At 46.9% G+C, this 23829-nt stretch overlaps 1 protein-coding gene across 13 annotated transcripts in view; it reads left to right on the forward strand.

The window, feature by feature from the left end:
* VPS13D (vacuolar protein sorting 13 homolog D) overlaps nt 1–23829 on the forward strand; it is a 253025-nt gene that overhangs the window by 191542 nt on the left and 37654 nt on the right. For 11 of the 13 annotated variants that reach the window (XR_006601667.1, XR_006601666.1, XM_045063766.1 and 8 more), the window contains 2 exons: nt 11065–11197; nt 14239–14434. Coding sequence is in view for 10 of the 13 variants with exons in the window: in XM_045063766.1 (XP_044919701.1) it covers nt 11065–11197; nt 14239–14434 (329 nt within the window). In the remaining 3 variants the exon portion in view is untranslated. The remainder of the gene's footprint in view (nt 1–11064; nt 11198–14238; nt 14435–23829) is intronic. The other 2 variants (XR_006601668.1, XM_045063772.1) reach the window with 1 other exon arrangement.

The raw sequence follows: 23829 nt of genomic DNA on the forward strand, positions 1-23829 counted from the left end.
GTAACCTCCCGTGGCACGTGGTCCCCTTAGTGGACATCGTGACGCCAAAGCAGGAGAGGAAGGTAGGGACATGCTATAACAACCACTATCGTGTGGCTGGGATGACGAGTTTCAGGTCTCTGGGGCTGACTGGATTATCAGACCGTGCAAGCTACCTCTCTTCACTACATTTAGCCTCTCATCCTTTTGCTAAGTGGTTCATTTCTAAGATCTCCCTTGTTCTCGATGGTGGAAGGAAGGAGCGCATTGAATATAGAAATGACCTTTAGATGGTTAGCTTCTGACTCCATCATGGCAAGAAGTTTTCTACAAGATTCTAAGAAATAGCTGTCCAAGTTATCTTTGATTTTTTTCCCCCCTTAGGTTATCAGTTAGCTTCCTCTTTTCCTGCTTGCTCGCCAAAATTCAGAAAACATTCTGTTCTTGATGTTTTGGAATATGGTGGTATTTCAGATATATGCACGATTTTTATGAAGCGAATTCTTATTTTTTTTTTTAAATTTTATTTATTTATTTGACAGAGAGAAATCACAAGTAGACTGAGAGGCAGGCAGAGAGAGAGAGAGGGAAGCAGGCTCTCCGCGGAGCAGAGAGCCCGATGCGGGACTCGATCCCAGGACGCTGAGATCATGACCTGAGCTGAAGGCAGCGGCTCAACCCATGAGCCACCCAGGCGCCCCGCGAATTCTTATTTTTAAAAATGAATTCTGCCTTTAGTCACATATTTAGAAAACAAGTGCCATAAACATTTTTTAAATTATGGAAGAGTCGACCAGTAGAGCATTTTATAGTGTATGGCCAGCTTAAAGGGCAATCAGATGGATCCAGGTCCTACCATTTAGTTGAGATGGTAGAACGTAATAATAGAATATTAAACTAGTAGAACGGAATATACTAGTACTTTTGAAGCCTCCCTGCTCACATTCCCTCTTTCCACTGTTGAGTTAAATGGATTGGGTTTTCTTCCTCATTCCAAGACTTGTTTTTTAGGCCTGAAACCTGCTAACCTAGAAAGGGCTAATTCAGCAGGCTTGAAAAACCCCAAATCTATGGGAAGTAGATGGCTGTGAAGTCGGAATGTCCTCTCCCAGCTCAGCCTTTGGGGGGCAAAGGCAAGAATGCCCTCAGGAAAGGCCGCTAAGGAATCCAGGGATCAGGCAAAGAGCAGAGGTTTCTTAGGAGCTGTTGGGAAATTGCTAAACTGCTTTTGGTTTTTATTTTAAGCCCATCTGAGGTGTTGGGAACATTCGAGTCCATTTTTAAAAGAACCTTTGGGGCATGGCCGGGTGGTTCAGTCAGTGAAGCGTCTGATTCTTGATTTCAGCTCAAGTCATGATCTCTGGGTGGTGAGATTGAACCCTGCCCCTCAGGGAGCCTGCTTAAGATTCTCTCTCTCCCTCTCCCCCACTGCTTCTCCCCCGCTCCAAAAAAAGAAAGAAAAAGAGCCTTCTTTCGGCCTTTCCTTTGAGTGTAGGAACAAGTCGGGTCTCAGGAAAAATGAGACAGGACTTAAGTGCCTCGAAGCTGAGCTGCCTCCCATTCTCGTCCTAACCCCCAAAAGAGAGGTTCTCCCAGGTGCCATACACTAGTTCCGAATCTGCAGTCTTCTCTCACTTTCATCACGCTTGCTGATGAGTAACTTCACCCCCAACAAGTGAGCTGTTGGCTTTTGTATCTCTAGCTTTCCCCGAACGCAGGCTCTACCCCACCCACCCCCATGAAATGTTTGATAGTTGTAAGAAATAATAGTACCTTAGTTTCCACTGTGGATACTCAGTGACCCTTAGATGGCTGGGGCTGTTGGGGGAAGCATCAGAGTGCCCGGACAGACAGAAGATGATCCGAGACCGAACTGCACACACTTTCGGGATCCTTTCTTACCCGGAGCATGGCTGGCTCATGTCCGTTCTCGTCCCACAGCCCTCTTTCGCTTTCGTCCCTCCCCCTTGAATTTGTATCTCCAACAGTTACAGGTACATGAAACAGTCCTTGCCAGAGCAGTCGTCTTTTCCTGTGGTCAGATTTGCTTCCCCAGACCAGCTCCGACAGAGCAAATCTTTGAGTTCAGCAAACCCTTTTGTAAGAAGCGGGGATGGAAGAGCAGAGACCTCCTCCGTGCAAGCAGGAGCTCTTGAAAGCACGGGTCCCGATCCGCACCCTCGCCGGCCTCCCATCTTTCTCCCCAGCTGTAAAGGGTGCACGTTAGTGCCGTGATCTGATCTGGTGTAATGCGAACCATGAAATGGACATTCACAGGGCCTTGTCCTTCTCTGGGGCCCATTTCACACGCGAGAGTGACGGTTTGGGGAAAAGTAGATTCTTTCGATTTCAGAGACGACATGGCGTAGGGCAACGAATGGGTGTTAGAAGGGGGCAGGGTGTCTGAGTTTGGATAAACTGGTCAAGGAGGGATTGAAGCCTGACTTTCTTGTTCAGGGATTTTCATGTAGTTTTCTGAAACTTTATTATTTATATGCTGCTTTTTGCTTCCGTCATCTGTCACCACCACTGCTTAGGAAAGGAAAGATGTCTCCTTGGCTTCTCTCTGCGATTTTCTCTGGCATTCAGGAAGGAATTTTCCATGGAAGGAAGAACAAAAATCATGGTTGGGTTCTCTCCACAGATGACCCAGGATCAAATGTAGGTAGATTCTTAGCAGACTTTTTGTTACAGGTGATCATGGTCTTTCCAGTTTCATCTGTACAATGGGAAAAATATTAGAGCCGACCTCCTATGGCTGTTGTGTGGATTAAATTAATAAATGATTCATAGGTGGCCAGCCCTGAGAACAATGCCTGATACATAGTAAACTTTGCTGGTCCACGTTTACAATTCCAAAAGTTACGCTATGGTCTAAAGCAGTTGGAAGCTTTCCTTCACCTGTTCTGCTGCACACACATTCAAAACTTCATTTATCTGAAGAAATCAGCTGGAGAATGCCTTCTTTCTTAAAAAACAAACAAACAAACAAGCAAAAAACCAACCCATCAAGATATTTGAAACCCTTGAAGCCTCTCTGACTTTTTCAGTAAGAAGCCCAGCGTGTTCAGGTGTCTGGCTTCTCCGAATGTTCTTTACGGTGTTATCCCTCCCTTTCTTCCCCAGGCCCTCGGCATTAAAGAGAATATATTTATTGGAAATGCAAAGTACTTTACAAGAATGAAGTCGCTTGTGACTAGGAACGAGATGAGCTTCTTTTCTGTTGTGAAATGTTCCAATTCCATTTCTAGTTTCTGTATTTTGAGATTTCAGTCTATTTATAATTGACTTCTTGATGCTTTCCTTGGTTCCGGAACAAGTATGAGGTGGCTCCCATAGTATAGGAGGAGATAGGCAGGATTCAGTCGGGGTGGAAGGGGGAGCAGAGCGCTCACTAGAAGAAAGAAAAGGATTTGTAGTAATAACCCTCAGCATTTACACATTGCTTTGTGTGTGTGTTTTTCCCCCACGCACTTTTAAAAACAAGTTCTCTTTGGATTACCCCAGTGACTCTATAGGTCGTGTTCTTCCTGTTTTATAGATGAAGATACTGATCCCTGAAGAGAGTGTGTTTTGTTCACGTTCACCGAGCTAATACTGTGGCAGAGTTGGGACCAGGACGCCTGGCTTTTCCCAAAACCTGTGTGCTTCCCTAGAGTTGAAATCGTGTATGCACACAGTCAGGCGTTATTCTGTGACCGCTGCAGAGGGATTTGTTTCCCCTACAACGTGATCGATCTCCTGGTTCAGTACGGAGGCACTGGCCATGTGTGCATATTGAATAATCTTGTCGGGACGGCGAAGCTGGAGGTCACCCACGGGGTGGGCAGGCTTACCCCTCCTTGACCAGCCCTGGTGGTCCGGAAGCCCGCCTTCAGCTTCTCCCACGTGCTTCGGGGGGTTTCAGCAGCAGATGAGCGGGAAGCCTGGCACGCTCTACTCCATCCTGTATCCCTTCTGGGGAAAAGCTTATCGTGAAGTTGATGAAGGGCTAAAAGTAAGACATCATCCCTTCCCACAGCTGGGTTGAAAGAGTCATCCTGCCCACATGATTCTTCATGACTGGTGTAGGACAAACAGGGCCCATCGATTGTGCCGGAGCCGCGGCACGTGTCTGCTACCCCCGTGTGTGCGGCTTCCTCGTGTGCTTCCCACCTTACAGTCAACTTCACCAGTCCCTTTGAAAGAAAAGGCAAAACCTTTTTAGGAGAGTGCCTCAAACCACTCTGAGCTTCTAGATTAATCTGAAACAACATCTGAGTTCACAACCGGGTCAGAGTTGCAGAATAGCAAGCGAGACTTGCCAATTCAGCAGGCGTGTGTCTTGGGCTAGTTAAGAACCAGGACGATCTTGAGGTCTGACTTTGTTGCTTATGTTCAGACCTTGTGTGCAGAGATAATTCTGGGTGGCTTTGGATAACTGTGTTTCTTAACTGAAAAGGAGTGTCTGTTGCCTGATAAGTATTTATCTGTGAAATAGCAACATGGTGTAGGTCTTAGGGTAGGAGGGCTTTTACATCTCCACAGACCCCCACCCCACCGCCCCCAAAAAAGCAAGGTCATTGACTCAGGCATGTTACTAAAGTAGGAAGTCACTCCTAGCTTTTTAAAAAAAAAGTATCTGTATTATTTTGCAGGGTCTCAGTTCTGGATTCTTTCCCCCCTCTCTCTTTGCCTTAAGGGCTCTACATAATCACAACCAAGTAGAACTGAAAACAGACAAACCTGTCCCACTTCTAGTGGATAGAGAACTGGGGTCCAAAAATGCCTCTTTCTTGCCAAACCTCAACTCGTTCCATGTTCCTTCTTCCTTCTTCTTTCTCCCTCCCTCCGTCCCTCCCTCTCTCTCCTCCTCCCCCCAGTCCTAGCCTGCCCCTTCAGCATCTGACCAGCGAGGACTCGCTGTTTGGTTTGCCTTGTGCGAGTGACAGATACCCGTCGTGGGCTGGAACCCGTGCTCCTTTCACTCTTGTCTCTTTACAAGGATCACAAAAGCGGTGTTCAGCATCAAGGCAAAACTCACACTGAGAATCGGTTTTAACTGTGGCTGTTTAACAATGTGAATCGGGGGGAAGTGGTGAAGACCTTCATTGTGAAGTGACTTGAAGGGCATTTTTCTACCGGGTCTCCCAGCAGAGTTGGAGAGGGCTTGCAAGTTTAAGCCTCCGGACCACTTTGAAGAAACGTGTCAAAATCGATGGTCCCCGCTGGGTGCCAGACACTGTGCCGGGCATTCTCTCTGTAGCCCTTGAAAGCAACCCTTTAGGGTCGGACTTTTTGTAGATGGGTAAACTGAGACTCGGGAGGGTTGAGCAGCTGCCTCCAGGATGCACACTCATGGGCACAGTGTGGCCTGCGGGGATTTCCGAGTGGACCTGCCCTGGCTTAGGGATCGCAGGCAGCACGGCCTGGGACCAGTGCTGCACTCGTAGCTGAGACTCGCAGCAGAACAGCTTTCTGGTTGGGAGAGCGCAGAGCCCTGTCACTTCTCTCCCTTTCCTGTGATAGGTGGCCACCGTTTGCCCCGGTGACAAGAAAAGTACTATCACCAGCAATTACTCAGTGGAGCAAGGATATTAAAGCGGAAATTTCCATTAGGTAAATAACTGTGAAAGAAGAACCCCAGAGAAGGGGGCAGAAATTCAAGCCCAGGCTCCCGTTACACTGGCCAAACATCTCCGGCATCCTGTGCTTGCTGAATATCATGAAACAGTCAGGAAAACTGATCGGACAGAACAGAGGGACACAGTGTGAATTTTTTCTCTTGCATCATTCCAACATCTACTTGAATTTCAGTTTTACAAAATCAGCTGTCCTGAGCCTGGCCCCAAACCTGGGCTACTTTGTAGGGGCTCCATTTTGAGGGACCATGGGATGCTTTCTGGAAGGTGGGGTACTGACCGTGTGCGTCAGCTCTGCCGTGGTGCTGGCATCTTGAAGTGCTTCTGAGATTTTCACTTCCTTACCCAAAATAGGGCTTTCTAGAAATTAATGATTTGGGGCTGCGGCCAGAATTTGTGAGTGTGGTATGTGCTGAAGCTTCCTTCAGTGAAGGACGGGGAAATCGGTGTTGACTTTGCAAGTGTGATAGCAGGTTTTCTGAAGGACCTTCTGTTCCTTGGAAACTTTTGAAATCTTAAGCTTTGTGTGGACTTGAAATTGCTACAAAACGAGCTAGATTGACTTAAGTCTCCACAAATGCCCCTTCTGGTGTCCAGATATTGTTTTTACTGAGGACAGTCATGAATTAGCTGCACATTCCCCTCCAGGTGCTAGTCCTATCCCCGTGCTCAAGCCAGGCTATCCACTGTCTGTCCTGTGCTTCCATGGCCTTCTGTGGCCCCCTGCCGCTTCTCTGGGGACACACCTGCCGAGTGTTCTTCATGCACACCATCTCGTGTCATCCTTCCTACAGCCCGGTGGAACCTGATTGTTCCCATGCTGTGTGTGAAGATGTCAAAGTTCAGATAACTCAGTACTGTTCTCATTGGATGCCTCATGCATCTCGGGCTCTGTGCTAAGTGTCTCACACATTCTGTCTAATCCTTCCGGCATCCTTCTAGGTAGATGTCCTCACCTCATTTTGAAGATGAGGAAACAGGCTCGCAGAGGTGAAATTCCTTGCCCCTGATCTCACAGCTAGTAAGTGGCACAGTCAGAAGCCGAAGTCAGTGCGAAGGTCTTTCCGTTATGCCGCACACAGACCTCCTGACCGAGGTCCTTGGAGGCAGAAGGCAGAAACCATCTCTGGCTTAGGATTCCTGTTGGCTAGCCTGGCGCACAGTCCCTGTCGCTCACGCGTCTGGTGGAGTGTTGGGCTGATGCGTAGCTGGATTGTATTTGCTCACGTCCTTGTGATTTCCAGCCTTTCTCCCGCTGCCTCTGAGGGCAGCTTCCCCTTCCCTGAATATCTGTCCCCAAGCTTCATTCCCCATTTTGATGTCCGTGAACTCGCCAAAGAGCATCTGCTCTGAGGAAAGTTCAAAATGAGTCTGAATTGCGAGACATTTGGCTTCTTTTTAAAGTACGTGGGCAGGGGTGCTTCGGTGGCTCGGTCTGTTGCACTTCTTGGTTTCGGCTCGGGTCATGATCTCATAGGGTGTGGGATGGAGCCTCATGTTAGGTTCCTCACTCCTGGGGAGTGTGCTCGACAGATTCTCTCTCTCCCTCCTGCTCCTTGTCTCCCAAAATAAACAAATTTTTTTTTTTAAGATTTTATTTATTTATTTGACAGAGATCTCAAGCAGGCAGAGAGGCAGGCAGGGTGGGGGGCAGGAAGCAGGCCCCCCACCAAGCAGAGAGCCCAAAACTCAGCTCAATCCCAGGACTCTGGGATCATGACCTGAGCCAAAGGCAGAGGCTTTAACCCACTGAGGCACCCAAGCACCCCTAAAATAAATAAATCTTTAAAAAATAAGATAAAATGGGCAAAACCAGGGATGGGGTGGTAAAAGATGTCCCACGCCGGTCACTGCCACATGGCCCTGTGGCTCTCGTGGACATCTCTGCTCTGGGCTGACTATAGTGCTCTAGCTCAAGGTCATGGGTGAAATAACTCTTCCCTGCCTCAGAGCAGACCTGTGCCAGAGGGCACCCATACAGAGTGCTTACTGGAATCACCGCCCTCTCCAGCCCATGTGCTTACCCTATCTTTGAGGGAGAAATAAGATACGGGGTGTGATTTATTTTCCCACCGAGGTAGGGAATGAGAGAGTTGGAATTAAGTATGACTAAGTGCTCCCACAGTGAGAGAAGGCCACAAGCTTTCGGTGCCCTGGATTCATACTCAGAAGCCTAGGGGACTGGCCCGGGGCCCAGCCTCTTTGACCACGGTACCCTTCAACTCACTGATTCTAGATTAGTTCTATAAAGCATCTCTCCCCGTAAAATCTGATTGACCGCTAATCAGCACGAGTTTGGCTGCATCACGGATTTCAAAACCTCCCATTTCCTGAGTTCTCAAAGTCACAGGTACAGGGGTAAGATTTTGGTAATAGTTTCCTGTGAATAATATCTTTGTACCCTTTCCATTTACTCACAAGTGACAAAGGACAAGTCCAGTTGGCTTGGGTGAATGATTTATTTTGTCCACAGGGAAGTGAGAATTCAGACAGAAGTCCTTGGGTGAGTTGAGTAGGTGTGGGCGCCTTCGCGCAGCTGAGAAGCCCGTGGCAGAATCCAGCATTTAGAGGGAGGTGTGATCTCTTGGGTCATCTTACCCCATCCTCCTGAGGTCAGTGTGGTGTTTTTGTACGGAGAACTCCCAGGACCAGGCTGTGCTGGGGGAACCGAGGGTCCCGGAGCAGGGTCAGTTGGCAGTGACGCTCTTAGCGTAGGCTGACTCCTAAACCTTAGGGATTGAACTTGTTTTATTGTTGGGCGGGGGAGGGTGTGGAAGGAGAGGGGGTGGTTTGGAGCAGTTCATTATTCTCTTAAAAAAATAAGATGATTCTTATTTTATTCTCACATATTCTGTTAAGGGGGAAAGTATTATGGGATTTTTCATTTCTTCCTAGTCAGCTGCCAGAAATCAGTAGACAGGACCTTAACTTAACTATCTTTTCCAAGGAAAGACCTCTTTTCAAGGAAAATTAGAGTTTGAGGAGGTAGGAAAGACCTGAGTGGGACCTGGGATGCAGCGTGGGTGCCGCCGGGCCTCTTCTGGCACAGACGGCGCACCGTGGAGACGGCTCTCTCACCCACTGCTGTCTTGCCACCTCCTTGGCATTGGTCACGGAGAGGCATTTTGCCCAGGCCCCGACCGGAGAACACTGGCAGGCACCATAATTCCAGAGTGTAGCAGGGACTCGTTCTCTCGATCCTTTCCAAAACAAGGATCATGTTTGCCTCTCTTCCCTGGATTCGCAGCTTACGTTCCTGGCTCTTACTGCTCCCTGTTCCCTGCCGGGGACTGGGACCTTCCCGGTGAAACTGTCACCCTAGACAGTAGGTCCCAGGCTGCTGTGTGTCCTCCGCAGCACCTCAGTCTGTGCTGGGCCCTCAGTAAGCGCCTAATAAAGATGTTCTCACTTGGATCACACGTCACATGCTGTCAAAGCTGGGAAGGAGTTTGGAAACCAAGGCTGACCACTCTAATTTTATAGATGGTACCACTCCAGAAACTCATTCTGGAGGCCGGTGTTTATCTGCTGGACACAGGGGGGAGGGGGTTGTTTTGGGTTTCTGTTTTTGTTTTTGTTTATGTAAAAGCCTAGGGAGCACTAGACTCTGGTTTGGTCAGATGCCCAAACTCGTGACCTGCAGTGGCTCTCCGACAGGATCCCTGACTACAGCCTTATCTGGTGACTCACAGAGCTGGCCTTGCAACATCCCGGGGTGTCTCCAACCTAAAGGCAATTGTGAGATAACCTTTCATTAACTTTAGTTCTCCTATTAGACACAGAGTGGCAGGGACAGCAAGGCCAAAAGCAAATAATGAAAGGGTGCATCTCTAGAAAGGTCAGTGATCACTGCCCTAAATCATAAAAGCATTTGGACTGAGTAAAAGCAATGAGTGCTCCCATCTCTTGCTCCAGAAACTATTGCTTCACCTGGAATTGCTGGTTCTTCCTCTAGTGCCTCTTCTGTGCCAAGAACTCACCTTCGCCTGTCACTTGTGTCATGAAGCCTCAGGCCTGGTGCTGTAAAAATGTCCCTCGGGTGCCTGGGTGGCTCAGTCGGTTAAGTGTCTGCCTTTGGCTCAGGTTATGATCCCGGGGTTCTGGGATCGAGTCCTGCATCGGGCTCCCTGCCCTGTGGGGAGTCTACTTCTCCCTCCCCCTCTGCCCTTCCTACCCACTCATGTGCTCGCTCGCTCTCAAATAAATAAATAAAACCTTAAGACAAAAAAGTCCTTGCCAAACCAGTATGAAACGGGCCCCCCAATGTCCAGGCTACCCAGTATATTGGGTCTTCAAGGCAGGCAGTTTGCCTTGAATCTTTGCACCGAGCTCTGTATCTAAATAACATTCCTGTGAGTTCTCCGAAAGGTTAGTCTTGGGTCATTGGCACTTAAACCACTTGTTTTGGTAGATCTTTCCCGAGAAGGTTAATTATATATTTGATATCCTTTCCTCTTTCTGCCTGAATGATGAGGATAAGTACCCTGTGGTTTATTAACTGTCACTTTAAACCTTTTCAGGTTGTCTTGTGACAAAACAGAGTTTTATGTCCTTTTTATCCAGCTTTGATGGATGAGACAGCTTCTCTGGTAAAAGAATGCCAGGATAAATAAGATCTTTCTCTGATTTGTGGGGGAGGATTTTGCACTGGCAGTCGTGAGTTCAAGTCTGCCATTTCATATGAAAGGTGGCCTAACCTGTTCACCTTTCCATACACTTCCTTCTTCCTTCTGACCGATGGGACTGGGCACCTGACCAACCAGTAACTGTGGAATAAGTGAAAGAAAAGACATGACTTGAGGGCAGTGGAGGTCTCTAAAAGTTTTGATCCCAAACCCCAAAGCAACAATTTGCTGCATTTCCTGTTTTGAATCACACTGGTTTCTACAGCAAAGAGCCTCTGTCCTTAACATTCTAGAATCCCAACGCTTACCTCTTCTCCCCCCACGTCATTTTGTGATACGGTTTTCAGTAAACTGCAAGACAACTGGGGAAGGCGGATGCCACTATGGACATTTAGTAGTTGTTTTGCAAGCCTCATGTCCCATCAGTGTAGAGCGTCCTACAATCTGAATGTGTCTGGTGCTCAGGAACCAGTCTCCTGGGATATATCATACATGTAATTCAGCAATTAATATCTCTCTTCTCTCGGTTGGGATTTACTGAATCCCAGTTAGGAGCAAGGTAAGGCATTTATTTAAAATAATTAAAGGGGCACCTGGGTGGCTCAGTGGGTTAAGCCTCTGCCTTCGGCTCAGGTTATGATCCTGGGGTCCTGGGATCGAGCCCCGCATCGGGCTTTCTGCTCAGCGGGGAGCCTGCTTCCCCCTTTCTCTCTCCGCCTGCCTCTCTGCCTACTTGTGATCTGTCGGTCAAATAAATAAATAATCTTTAAAATAATTAAAATAGCAGAAATAGTGCTGAGACTTTAAAACTCTCTCCTTCTGTTTTTAATTCATTCCAGTTCGCAGGGACATTATCGGACGGCTTAGGGAAGACGATGGACAATCGGCATCAGTCGGAGCGGGAGTACATCAGATACCATGCAGCCACAAGTGGGGAGCACCTCGTCGCCGGCATCCATGGCCTGGCTCATGGTAAGTCGCGTGGTCCCGGAAGAAGGGCTCCTCCGCCACAGTTCGTCCAAGGTCCCCTTCTCAGCCATCCGACTGCAAGTGGAAATCCTGGCTGGAGAGCTTGGTGTACTTGACAGCCTTCCAGGCTCGCTCGCTCGCTCTCTCTTTTTTTTTTTTTTTTTTTTTTTTAAGATTTTATTTATTTGACAGACAGAGATCACAAGTAGGCAGAGAGGCAGGCAGAGAGGCGGGGGAAGCAGGCTTCCTTCTGAGCAGAGAGCCCGATGCGGGGCTCGATCCCAGGACCCTGGGATCATGACCTGAGCTGAAGGCAGAGGCTTAACCCACTGAGCCACCCAGGTGCCCCTTCCAGGCTCTCTTATTTTATCCTCCTCACCGTTGGAAGTGTTACAGCCCGTGATGTTCTTCATTCGCTTTCACCTATCGGAATGGTGCGTGCACTCCAGTCCCTTCCTGTTCTCTGCCTCCGGTTCCCAAAGTGTCGTAAGGTGTAATTAGTTGGGCCCCTTTTTAGAATACGGAACTGCTGCTTCAAGACTTGCCTTCTGCTTACTGAGCATTCCTTCCATGGCAACTGGAATGTGAAACCGGCTGCTGGGTTTGTGGCCCAGATGTTTTTGAGTCTTGTATACATGCACATTCAAAAGGATTATAAATCCATGTGCCCAAGAGATATAGGTGATTGCATGAATGTATTAAGTCTCTGACTTTGTTTGAATTCTGACCTTTAATGCCTTAACTCCTACTCATTTGCCTTTTGTTGCGTTTTTCTCAACAACTTCTTAGTGTGGCATTCGGGGCCCTTGGAAATGTAAGCCCAGCCAACTTCTCCATCCACTGTCACCCAGCCACACTGTAGAGCTGCCTTAGGGTTAGAGTTAGGGTTAGGGTTAAGGTTGGGCTGTTGCCCATACATACCCCCAAGGGCTTGCTCACTCATGGTCCTCTGCCCTCCCCTCCTCTGCCCCCCATCCCTGCCTGTCAAAGTCCTGTTCAACCTAGAGGTCTTAATTCAAATGATGCTTGCCCAGCTCCATGATCCCCAGTTAGAATTAATGACCATTAGATCACACGTAGCAGTCTGGGTTGTGTATCTAGGCAGCTGTGTGCACCTTGCTTTCCTGATAGACTCTGCAGGTCAGGAGAGCAGAAAGAGCATTTTGTATCCACCTTTATACGTGCAGAACCCCATGGGATACCTGGCCTGTAGCTCCTGCTTCGTAATGCTTAGTGAATTGCATCATTTGTACCAGATTCTCAGAAATAGTCTGAAGCTAGCAGAAGTCATGTCAAGACTGACCAGGCTTTGATTATCCACATTTGGAAGAAGGAGGAACATAAATAATAGAAAATCTTAAGTCTCTTCATGCTTAGGACACAGCGTTTAGGGCAGAGTTTTTGTTTATCAGTTTTCCTAACCATGAGGTTTGGATCAAGATGCCTTTACTTTCCTAAGCCTGCCCAGCTGGGAAGGGAGCAGCCCCAAAGGAGACATCAAGCTAAAACTTGGCTGAAATTAATCTGTCTAGGGATTCAGAAAGTTGATTGTTGGGCAGCCATTTAGGGTTAAAGATTTAATTATTCTTTCTAGTAACTGTAATGATAGTGACTGGGAATCGGAGGGACTGGTTTTGTTTGTCTGTTTTTAGTGAATACAAAATGCTTTGCTATGTATAATTGCCTTTGTCTGTCTCGCATCCTTGGAATATGGAGAGAAAGCCTAGCTGTCCTCACTTTTTGGTTGGACACAGGAGTATGCTGAGAAAATGGATGATGGTTCAAGGTTGGTTGCAAAATCCCTTCCAACCAAGGACCATACAATACACGCAGCATCTCCGAGAACAGGCAGCCTCGTCCGAGGAGGATACGTGAGGCCCTGGATGGCATGAGAGCAGGAGCCTGGTGTGAAAAAAATCTTCAGGGATAACAAGAACCAGAATCCATTCAGTCTCCTTGGTTTCAAAATGGGGGAGTCCCGCTCAGTTTTCTCTGCAGGCCACACTTGTGCCAGACTGGGTAATGTCTATCTCTCCATGACCTTGGTTCAAAAGTTTGGGAGAGGGCTGTGGCCTTGCTGGCGCAAATGGACCCAGAATCCAAAAGAAACGTGGATTGTTAGTGCGTTCTCACCCAAGGAATTTCCTTTACCGATTTGTCTCACTAGAGATGAAGAGTCTAGAGCGCTTCCTCGTGCCCCTGCCGTCCAAGGGTAAACATCCTGTGAGTGTCCCTGGCACACATCCTGGAAACGCTCCCCGGACAGGGCCCCGCTTCTTGCCTGTGATGTCTGTGTCCTCTCCAGCTTCTGCCAACTTCTGGCCACTTCTCATGCTCTATAAGATCATTGCTGTCAACTTTCAAAACGTTTGGAATGTCTTTGTGACCTAGGTTGGTCTTTTGAAGAAACTCCATGGAGAGTCCTGGCTGGTTTTAGCAACTTTTTTTGGCTGGGGGCTGGGGGGGAAACCATTCATCAAGGCTTCATGACTTACTCTGATTGCCTAAACCTGATTTCAGCAAAGTGTGCAGTAGCTTTTACCCCATTTCAAATGTCTGGTGTTGGCCAGTCATACAGTGTTCTTGGAAAACCGAGGATCTGTATTTATATCCCTCTGCCTTATATTTTATGGGACCCCAACTTTCCCCAAGGGCCACTATATGCTAGTCTATTGATTTAGTCCTACTGTCTGCTTAGTCTCCTGATTGCCCATGTGCTTCCCACACTCGAGAACTGGAGAGGAGCCACTGTTAACTTCTTAGGTGTTCTTTGATTTTTTGTTTTGTTTTGTTTTGTTTTTTGTTAGCTGGGACACACTTCACTTCAGACTAATGCGTAGTCTATATTCTCAGACTCTAAACTCAGCGGGCCAGTCTGAGTCTGCCAGTTCCCAACTGGAGTTGGTCTGCCTATAGCCTCTAGAGAGGCTGACAGAATGCCCCTAAGTTACCTTGCCAGGGGCACGGAATTGATGGCGTTTGGCTTCAAATGCTTTTGCTTTTGTCCTCAGCCAGATTACAACAGCCCTTGTCCTTCCCACTAGGGATCATCGGGGGCCTGACCAGTGTGATAACCTCGACAGTGGAAGGAGTGAAAACGGAAGGGGGCGTCAGCGGTTTCATATCTGGCCTTGGGAAGGGGCTTGTTGGCACTGTAACCAAACCAGTGGCAGGTGCCCTGGATTTTGCATCAGAAACAGCCCAGGCGGTGAGAGACACAGCCACGCTCAGTGGCCCCAGGTCAGTGGTCATTGGTGGGGCGTGGGGGAGTGGGAATCACTTTTGCACCAGCCCGGGTCTGCTGCCTCTCCTGATCCACGCTGATGCGTTTAGTCGTATACTTTCTGCCTTAATGTTGCAGTTTGTTTGTTTGTTTGTTTTTAATTTATTTGAGAGACAGAGAGCACTAATAGGCAGAGAGGCAGGCAGAGGCGGGGGTGGGGTGGGGCGGGGAAGCCCCCTCCCTGCCGAAGCAGAGAGCCCAATGCGGGACTTGATCCCAGGACCCCAGGATCACAACCTGAGCCGAAGGCAGCAGCTTAACCCACTGAGTGACCCAGGCACCCAGTGATGCAGTTTTTTAAAACTTGAAACATGTATCTTAAATTTCTGGCCTGCCTAATACAAATACATGAAAATAAGGCACAAAAATCTGGCATGAATTCTTCCTGTATCTGCCTATCTATACCTATGTCTGTAATTTATTTATATATAAAATGGTTTTCTTCATTAGAGGGGTCAGAAATAGGATCACACCCTTACAGATCTCCCCTGTTCACCAAACTAACTAGATCCCCCCCGCCCACATGCCCATTAAGAAAACTGTCCGACTGCAGGCTGTGTCTGGCTCCTGGGCTCCGTGGCATGTTCTGGAATCGCAGCAGTTGTGATTCACCACGTGAGTGTCCTTTCTTGGTCCTCCTACATGGACATGCCGGCCAGTCCCCCAGCCTCATGAAGGAATTCCCCAGGCAGGTTGGCGGTTCTGCTGTGAGATGTTATCTTGCCTTGATACCAGCTGGGAAGGGAAATCAGGGACAGCCCACATGGCTCCACAGCCCACAGAATCTGACTACTTTAACATAGCTTTTCATGTTAGTAGCCTATTTGAGCCTTCCTTTTTCTGAGTGACTAATTGGGGATCTTATCAACAAAGGGTATAATGAATGTTACAGTTCCCAGCCAAGCTGGACGCCACTTAAGCCCAGAAGGATTTTGCTGCTCCCTGGTTAAGAGATATTCCCCGAGTGAATTAGTGTGCCCTTTTAGAATGTCTAGGGCCTGGGCCTTGTCCACACCCTATCGCTCCCTCGAATAGGATTTGAAGTGAAATCGTCCCCAATTAAAAAGAATCCATGTGTCTGTCACCAGGAAACCTTTCTGATGACACATTACTGCAGGGGAAATGCTTAAGATTGTCGACTGGGACCATGTAATGTGTTCTGCCAGACTGTCTTCCAACTGGAAGCAGCTGCTTTTAAAAAAAGGATCTGTAGAGTTTACTTTAGTTAGGTTACATTCTATTCTCAGATACAGAGCTAAAACAATCCTTGAGTATATTTTGAAGCATTTATGAAGTTGGGGGGAGGGGCAGTAGGAAAGCTTTGAAAGTATTTCGGTTAGTTTTTCTGGGTCGGCTGGAAGCCCCCAAAGTCCACCTCCACTATTTTGTTAGGACGGTAAGACCTAACGATAAGTGAGTAAAGCAGGAGACCCCTAAGAGTTCCAAAAGAAACATCCTTTTTCGTAAAATCCCAAAGTGGCCAAAGGATTGAGTGATTTGTTTCAAAAGGGGTTCTGAGGTATGTGTTTCATTTTTTTAAAAATACCATCTTGTGCTAGGAACTTCAGTGACGCTGACCAGAAGGAAATGACGAATTTTCTACACAGTATCAGTTTGGAAGTCTTGATAAAGTTTTGTCTTTCTTTTTCGGAGCGTAAGAAAAGTACAAAATGGTTCCCGCAAAAAGCCAGGTATCCTTAGTTTCTGGGCTGTCCGGTGCTCACGCAGCCGGTTCCGCTCCATGTTGCCCGGTGGATCCTGTCTCGCGGTTGTTTCTAGTTAGTAAATATTGATTGAAAATTTTCTAAGGCCTTGGGGTCAGGAGTCTAGCAGAAAGCCAAGCTGGCCCTGCTCTTCCCCTGGTCTCCCGGGGAAGCAAACATAAAACAAATAATCATAGTAATAATTTCTTGCTAAAATTGTGATAAATGACCCAGGAGATTTATAGGGTGCTGCGAGACCATGTAATTGGAGAAGGCAAAGTGGAGAAGGAGGTTGGCTAACCTGTGGTCAGCGGGGTCAAGAAAGCCTTTTCGAGGGCGGTGCTGTTCCGAGGTCCAATATGCTGTCCCTTGCGCCACGGAGGGCCCTGGGAAGTGCTAGTTAGGATGGAGCCTGAGTATATGGTGGGGGTTGGCCAGGTGAGGGGAAGAGAGAATCACATTCCAGGTCAAGGGGGTCCAGAGAGGCTAGTCAGTGTGCCTGAAAACAAACAGTAATCTGGCATTCCGTCTGAAGTCCGGCTGCAAATCTGCAGGACTAGCTCTCTCCGTAGCTCTTCATGCCTGGAAACAAAAGCTACGGTGGGAAGAGAGAAGCAGCCGGGTGGTCATCGGCCTGGGCACCTGGGAGCTTCGGGGAGGGGCAAGAAAGCTTCTACATCTCCTCTCTGTTCTCAGAGGAGCCCCTGGTGGGAGAGCCGTGGCCAGAGTTGCCAGAGGGGAGTGGGGTATGTGCTGGACCATCTAATTGGGAACCTCAAAGAGATTTGCCTCTTTACCCTTTATTGCACTGAAAAGACATTACAGCTTCTGCTGAAACACTTTGACCAGTTTCCCTCCATCCATTTGTCTGGGTCCCACACTAGGCTATTACTGAGTATCCTTATGTTAGAAAAGAACACTTGGCCTGGAAAACAGCAGGTCCCAACGCCCCTCTTACCTTAATCCCCCCCACCTCTTTAAGCCTCAGTTTTTCCATCTATAAATTGGGGCTAGATAGACTTATCTGTTCATTCCCTCTCTCAGAGATCTGAAGCCCAACCAGGGTTATTTTCCTGTGGGTCCTATAAGGAACACTATAAAATGCTGGACGACCCTATTTTGAAAGTCACATTAAAGGAGCACAGAGATCCTTGCAGGTGGAGAAATGTTTCAGTGCCTTGAGAGTTCGTTCTGATGACAGTGTGATCTCTTAGGAACACACTAGTTCTACCAGGGGATAAATCACCCTGATTTCTTGGAACTGAGTTAGAACCATCTCCAACCATCCCAGTCGATTGAACAGGATCCAGGGGTGTTACTCAGGGTTTTTCCCCACTGTTTAGACAACAGGGACTAACAAATGATTTGAAGGGATTAGAAGTGAGATTCTGACCGAGGGCTGACCTGAGCCCAGGGACCAAGCCAGGAATAGAACCCAGGAGTCCAAGAGTTCTGCCTCTGAGTCTGCTCTTGGAATGAGACTTTCTGCTTCCTTTGTACTATTTCATCCAAGTGAAGGCTTAGATCTTAGCATCTATGTTTTAAATGACTCAAATTTTAAGCAGATGATAGCAAAGTAAGCCATAAAACTGTGAAAGAATATTCCTTCCAGTAATCCCTCCTAAAAGTGGCCTTACAGGAAATATTGGCTCCTCTTTGTGTTTATTTGAACATGACTTTATTTATAGGGAGCCCCCCTCCCTGAGTACTTTTAGATTAAAATACTTCCAAGTTCCTCTCCTTGGTGGAGTGTGCAGGCATTCTGAAGAGACAGTCACCTGACTTTCCCCTGAAATTGCCATGCCATCTGACAGTTCTTGGGAAGGCAGGTGGGGGTTGGGGGAGAAGAGGGCGGAGGACAGCAGAGCCTTTGGCCTCCACATGAATATTGTAGACTAGTATCCCCTGCTGCATTCGTTAACTGGACAAGTATGTGTGGTTTGGAACAGAAATAAGAAGCCTTTTCCAAGGCAACTTTATGCTGGCTCAGGTCGCATCTTCCAGTCTACGTGTATGGGGCCACATTTGTCTGTTCCCAAGTAAAGTTCATGAAAATGGTACTGCTGGCAGCCACACTTGTGGTCCGTGGAAGCCACAGAAAAGCCTGCTGCCCTTCAAATGGGCCAGGCCAAAGCAGGGCACCCTCTGGCTGCCTGCCCATCTCCTGCGTGTGTGGTAGTAGTCGATGGTCGTATTTGAGAAGATACTTGGGAGGTAGAAAGCTGCAGAGACCCAGGGGCAGCCCTTGCCCAGCAGAAGGCAAAAATAACATTGAAAAGGGGAGTATTGGACTCTGAGCTATTTATTTGCCTCTTTATTTCTCTAAATACCATCTGTTGTGGGCTTTGGGTTATAAGACATTTTAGGAAAGTAGCAGATGAAGATTTATGAAGCTGGGCCCCGAGGTTTCCGCCAAAATATTTCTTCACGTTTTTAGTCAAGACCCAAAATGGAGAGGAAAGTGGGAGCTGGCAGAACTTGAAATATTTAAACTAATTTAGCAAAGCTCAGGAGTGTTAGAGCTTATCTCATTATTTAAGTTAGATAAGGAGGAACTGGGGAATTTGAAGGATAATGATAGATCAGTGCTTAAGAATATAGCCATCAGGACCCTGGTCATGCTCTGGAATCCGGGGACCCCTGTATTGTGCACAGAGATGTAAATTCCAGTTGCTCTGAAAGCTTTCAAGTAACCTTTCGGTTGATGTCATAGAAAAGATTTATGATGGGCATATTTGACTTTTGCAGTACAAACAGTCCCAAGACACCACCCAAAATTCGTTCAAGACACTTTCCATTCATGGTCTCCTGGATGTGAAATTGAAGCAGATCTTCTTAAGGAACAGTCCCTTTTGTTATAGTGTTTGCCTACTTGTACCTATGACTCTCCCGAGATGGAAGGGAAAACCCTCGTAGGTCACCAGAGCCTGGATGCAGTCGGGTTGGACAGGTCAGAGAAAAGTCCACGAAGGGAATTTAGGAAATGCTTTCACTACTCTTTCACCCAGTTTGGAAATGCTGCTTATAAGGATTCTTCCCTGAAAGCAGCCATTTGCTCTTCTCGGTAATGTATACAACACATTAAGCAGAACTGGTTTGAACTGAGCCTTCAGGGAACTTTCAGAGGTAAAAATCTTAATAAAAATGAAAATTTTTTTTTATGCTATGCCAGTGCTGTCAGTTTTTTCCAGCAGTGTTCACCTAAGGCAGAGGAGCGTGGCCTGACCTCCCACGTATCTGGGGGCAGAAGCAAGTCCAGTATTGCTTGGAAAGTTTCTGTTGTGTCTTAAACCTGTAAATGAATTTTACCTTTTATCCCATGCTTTAATAAGATAATATTTTTAATTGCTACCAAATGAGCCCTTCAGAGAGATACTCCAGGTCATCGTGAGACTTCCTCCTCATCCTCATTTAAGAGCCATAAGACATGCTTTCCAGATGAGTCCTCTAGGCCCTCCTAGCACTAATGGAAAGACAGGTATATGAACACGAGTGAAAAGCCAGAGCCTAGTACCTGTTTGACGCTGAGGCTCCGTTTCTGACCTTTGGGCGTATCTGTCTATTGGCTTGCCCGCTGTCTGCTGCCTGGGACAGCCCGTGCATCGGCAGATGGGCCAGCTTTGCCATGAAAAGGAGGTTGATTTCAGTGGCACTGAAAGAGGATTGCCATGTCCATCCAAAGGGAAGAGACTGGTCACGCCTCTTCTCTGCTGTCCCAAAGTGGCCCCTGAGGGGCCACTTTGTATGAGGTCAGAGCCTTTGTATACACTTTGTACACACTTTGTATGAGGCCAGAACCATATATTCTCGCTTCCTGATCTGGCCAAACCAGGCCCTTCCAGAGAATGCCCCAAGGTGGATGGCTCATTTCTTGCACTCTTTCTGAGCAACCCCCACAGAAGAGACAACATTCAGAGCCGGGTCACAACCTAGGCTGTCTCACTCGGGTCTGAGATTAAGCTGATGAAGTTACAGGTTAAGACACTGTTTAGAAACATCTTTCATGCCTTTAGAAATTAAGATTCCTCTCACAGGACCTCAAGCAGAGAGCTCTTATTTTTTCCAAGACAGACTTCTTCCCTCTTGCTAGACTGTAAATACCGTACTTTCCTTTCGCTCAGGCTCCAAATGATGCCACTCTCGTTGTAACATAACTAATGGAAAGCTCAGATCTGTTTCTGTTGCTGGGAAAAAAAAAAAAAAAAAAAACTAACATGGAAACCTGCACACACATATTTGAGAAGAGTCTTTCCATTTCTGAAATCCCATAACTTATTTTTATGCAAGATTATCTGTTAAGAAGAAAACCACTTTCTTGGTCATGGTACATTATAATCGTTTCTAGAAAGGAAAGTGTCTATTTTTTGCCATTTTTGGCATGCAGAGATGACTGGCTTCATGGGAACAGCACAATCCTCTTTCCAAAAGTAAAAATAAACTGAATTTAGGCACATACAGTACAGTCCTTGTATCTCAACCAGTAGGTCTTTGCTCAAAGAAGATAGAAAGGAAAGTGTAAATGCTTTCAAATTTTGGTTTCTTCCATTTGAAAATTAAATAATCAACCCAGCCATTGTACATGTTGGGTCCTTTCCTTGTTCAGTGACTTATTTGTAAAACTCCATAATGACTGCATTTGAGATTTTTGTTTTGAACTTCAAGAGAGACAAAATGGCGGGTTCCTTCCTCAGAAAAATTTGTATTTCGTGTGTTAGGGAAAAATGAAAGGCCATCTACTGTTTCTGGAATTCCTCTGCAGAGGTGTTAAGTTCACTTACTTTTGGGTTTTGGTGGCCACCGTACGTCTGTAAGGTTTTCCCTTACAGAGTCGTCCCCTTTCGCCCAGGATGTGATTGGAATCCCCTTTGAAAAGTGGATCCAGGTCTGAGTTCAGACCCCCCTGCTCCCCGGAGGCTTTAGGGAGTGAGGTCATTGTGAGGTACACAGGGGACCAGTGGGCTAGCAGGGGACTAAATGAAGAATGTAGTGTTGTTTTACAAGGGAAAGTTGTTTATAATCCTTGGGGGAAGTTTGGGTGTTGTAATGGACCCAGAGTCTCCTTGCCCCCTAACCTTTATTTAGTCTCTTTGCCAGACCGCCTCTCAAAGACAGATTCTTGCTAAGTTTCTCACTAACTTGTCAAATGGGAGGAACTAAGATTTGAATTTGTAAAACCTTATAATTACAGTATACTCTAAAAGAAATAGAGTTTTCTTATGTCCGGCTTATGTAACTCAAATCGAGTTAACAGTGTTACTAGTCTATACTCTTAGTGAATTACTTGGATACATAGAGGAAACTGATTTCTCATTAGCACAAAATCTGTCCATGTGGGTCATTTTAGAACAGAGGCTCTCAAAGTATGGCTTGAGGACCCCTAGGGAAACCCCAGCCTTTCCCAGCATCCATGAGGTCAGATCTATTATTATACATTTGTATATGAATTCATACATAGGTAGATAGCTGAATAACCATTGTTACAATGATATTCTCTAATGAGGGTACAGTGCAGTTTTCCAGAAGCCACAGGGTGTATGATATTGCACACAGTGATTGACTGTAGAAGCAGATAAGAGAATGCAGCTGTTTTCTGTTAAGCAAGACTTAAAGAGATTTGTAGAGACGTAAAACAGCGCCACTCTTCGCACCTTCTGTGACTCAGTGGCTGCGCCGCTGGCCGTACCTGGTTAATTTCCCTGACAGGACGCTCTGTGCGAGAATGCGGTGATGACCCACCGTCCTGCTGGCAAACAGCACCAGCCGCAGCAGCGATGAATGTGGATTCAACCGCAGGAGCCCCCGTGATGGGACGCTTCACTGTGGCTTCCTGCCGGCGGTTGTCAGCCCTCCTGATTTGCTCCCGACTTTGACTGGGTTTCCTGAGGTAACCGTTGGCAAGATTTTATAACGTACCAGAAAGTCACAGTAATTTACCACTTTTAGTCCTTCACCTTAACCGACCGTGCCAGTAAATTTCAGTTTCAGCAGCGTGGAGCACGTTCCTTCAAAGTGCAGGGTCCATCTTGTCGCCGGCCCCTGGCACCTGCGGTCACTGGCCTGAGCTCTTTCAGGAAGTGAGGAAGGTATATCTAGGTCAGAGTTGCCTTGGCAAAACCTCAGCTTTCTCCCCTAGCAAAGCTGGTGGAGCAGGACAAGCCCACAGTGTTTGGGTGAGCGCCCTTGAACTCCTTGTGGAGAGCAGTTTTTCTGAGGCGGTTCTGCGTTAACACAAGAGGCAGCTCCTATTAGATTTCCCCTCAACGTACTTCAAACACAGGTGATGCCAGGGGTGACCCCAGTGGCCCCCTAAAATCCCAGGGACTGCAGGAAACTTCAGAGGAGAGTCAAAGCCAAACTTGGCTTCTCATTATGAGAACGGGCCCCAGGGAACCTGGCCAGCTGGGTTAGAACGATTTGGATCCAGTGGCACCTCCCTGAGTTCTACCAGGATGGACAGAGGGCAACGCTCATTGGTTCTCTAGGCTTCCCTGATCCCCCCAGCAGCACAACCGGGGTGCTCGAAATGGACGCCTGCCCACCTCCTATGGCACCAAAGGCGGGAGCCTGTGAGTGCTTTTGTAGCCCGTGTGAAAAGAGGTGAGAGCCTCTGTGAGTTTTTATGTTTTTGTTTGAATTGTTGAGGGGGTCCCACTGATTGAGTTTAGCTAATTAGAAATGTGTGATACTTAGACCCAGTTGCGTAGTAAACACACTGCTTCAAGCTCAGGCAACCTGATGGCAGAAATGCCTTAATTGGTGAAGTATTGACCTCCTGCTGCATTCTCGGCATATCGTAGGTGTCTAGCGCTGAGAATGGTGAATACTTAAAATCTCAGTACTTAAATACTGAGACTACTTCAATACTAGGTATTTAAATACTTACTTAAATAATTAAATACTCTGATGCTCTTCCAGATTCTGGAGAATCACCAAGTTGTGTTAATATTCCTAAATTGGTCTCACGTGCTTATTAAAGCAAGTTTTCCCGTAGTTTTCTTGAAGGACCCCTTTATTAGTGACTTGATTTCCTGTTTGTTCTAGAAAACCACAGCATTGCATCTGTGCCGGCGGTGCTGTATATTGGGGAGGCCTGGTGGTTTTTCCAGCCTTATTAACAGGTCCATTACTGCTCTTTCAAAGCTCTTAAATGATCTCTACTCTTTCTACCTTATATGTATTTACTAAATATTATTTAGTTTTTGCCCTAGTAAGAATAGTGATTTTAAAAAGCTATGACTTTGACCATATTTGTCTCACTGCAACACATTTTTTTTATCTTTTCAAATTGTATTTTGTCAAAGTAAATATGTGTCCACGCTTAAAAGTCAAAGACTTTTCAACATGTCTGAAAATAAAAACCAGCAGTCTCCTGCCCCACTCTTCCCTACCTCTGAATCCTGCTCCCCCAGGGGCAACCACTTTCAACACTTCGGGCTGTGTTTTTTTTATTTGGAGGTATTTGCCTCTGTGTTTCTTTAAAAAAAAAATGCTATTTCTTGCTATCATTTGATTTCCTAGTCCCTCCCCTTCTTTTTCAGTATGGTTGTATGGCCCTTTTTGGGTAAACTAGTATTCAGTTTTTACATTGTTATGGTTGTCAGCAGCATTCCCGGTGAAGCTACCTAAGTTACCATGTTTCCTTTTTGGTT

This window comes from Mustela putorius, unplaced genomic scaffold (assembly GCF_011764305.1).
Source record: "Mustela putorius furo isolate JIRA1106 unplaced genomic scaffold, ASM1176430v1.1 tig00003853_pilon_pilon_pilon, whole genome shotgun sequence".
Classification (NCBI taxonomy): Eukaryota; Metazoa; Chordata; class Mammalia; order Carnivora; family Mustelidae; genus Mustela; species Mustela putorius.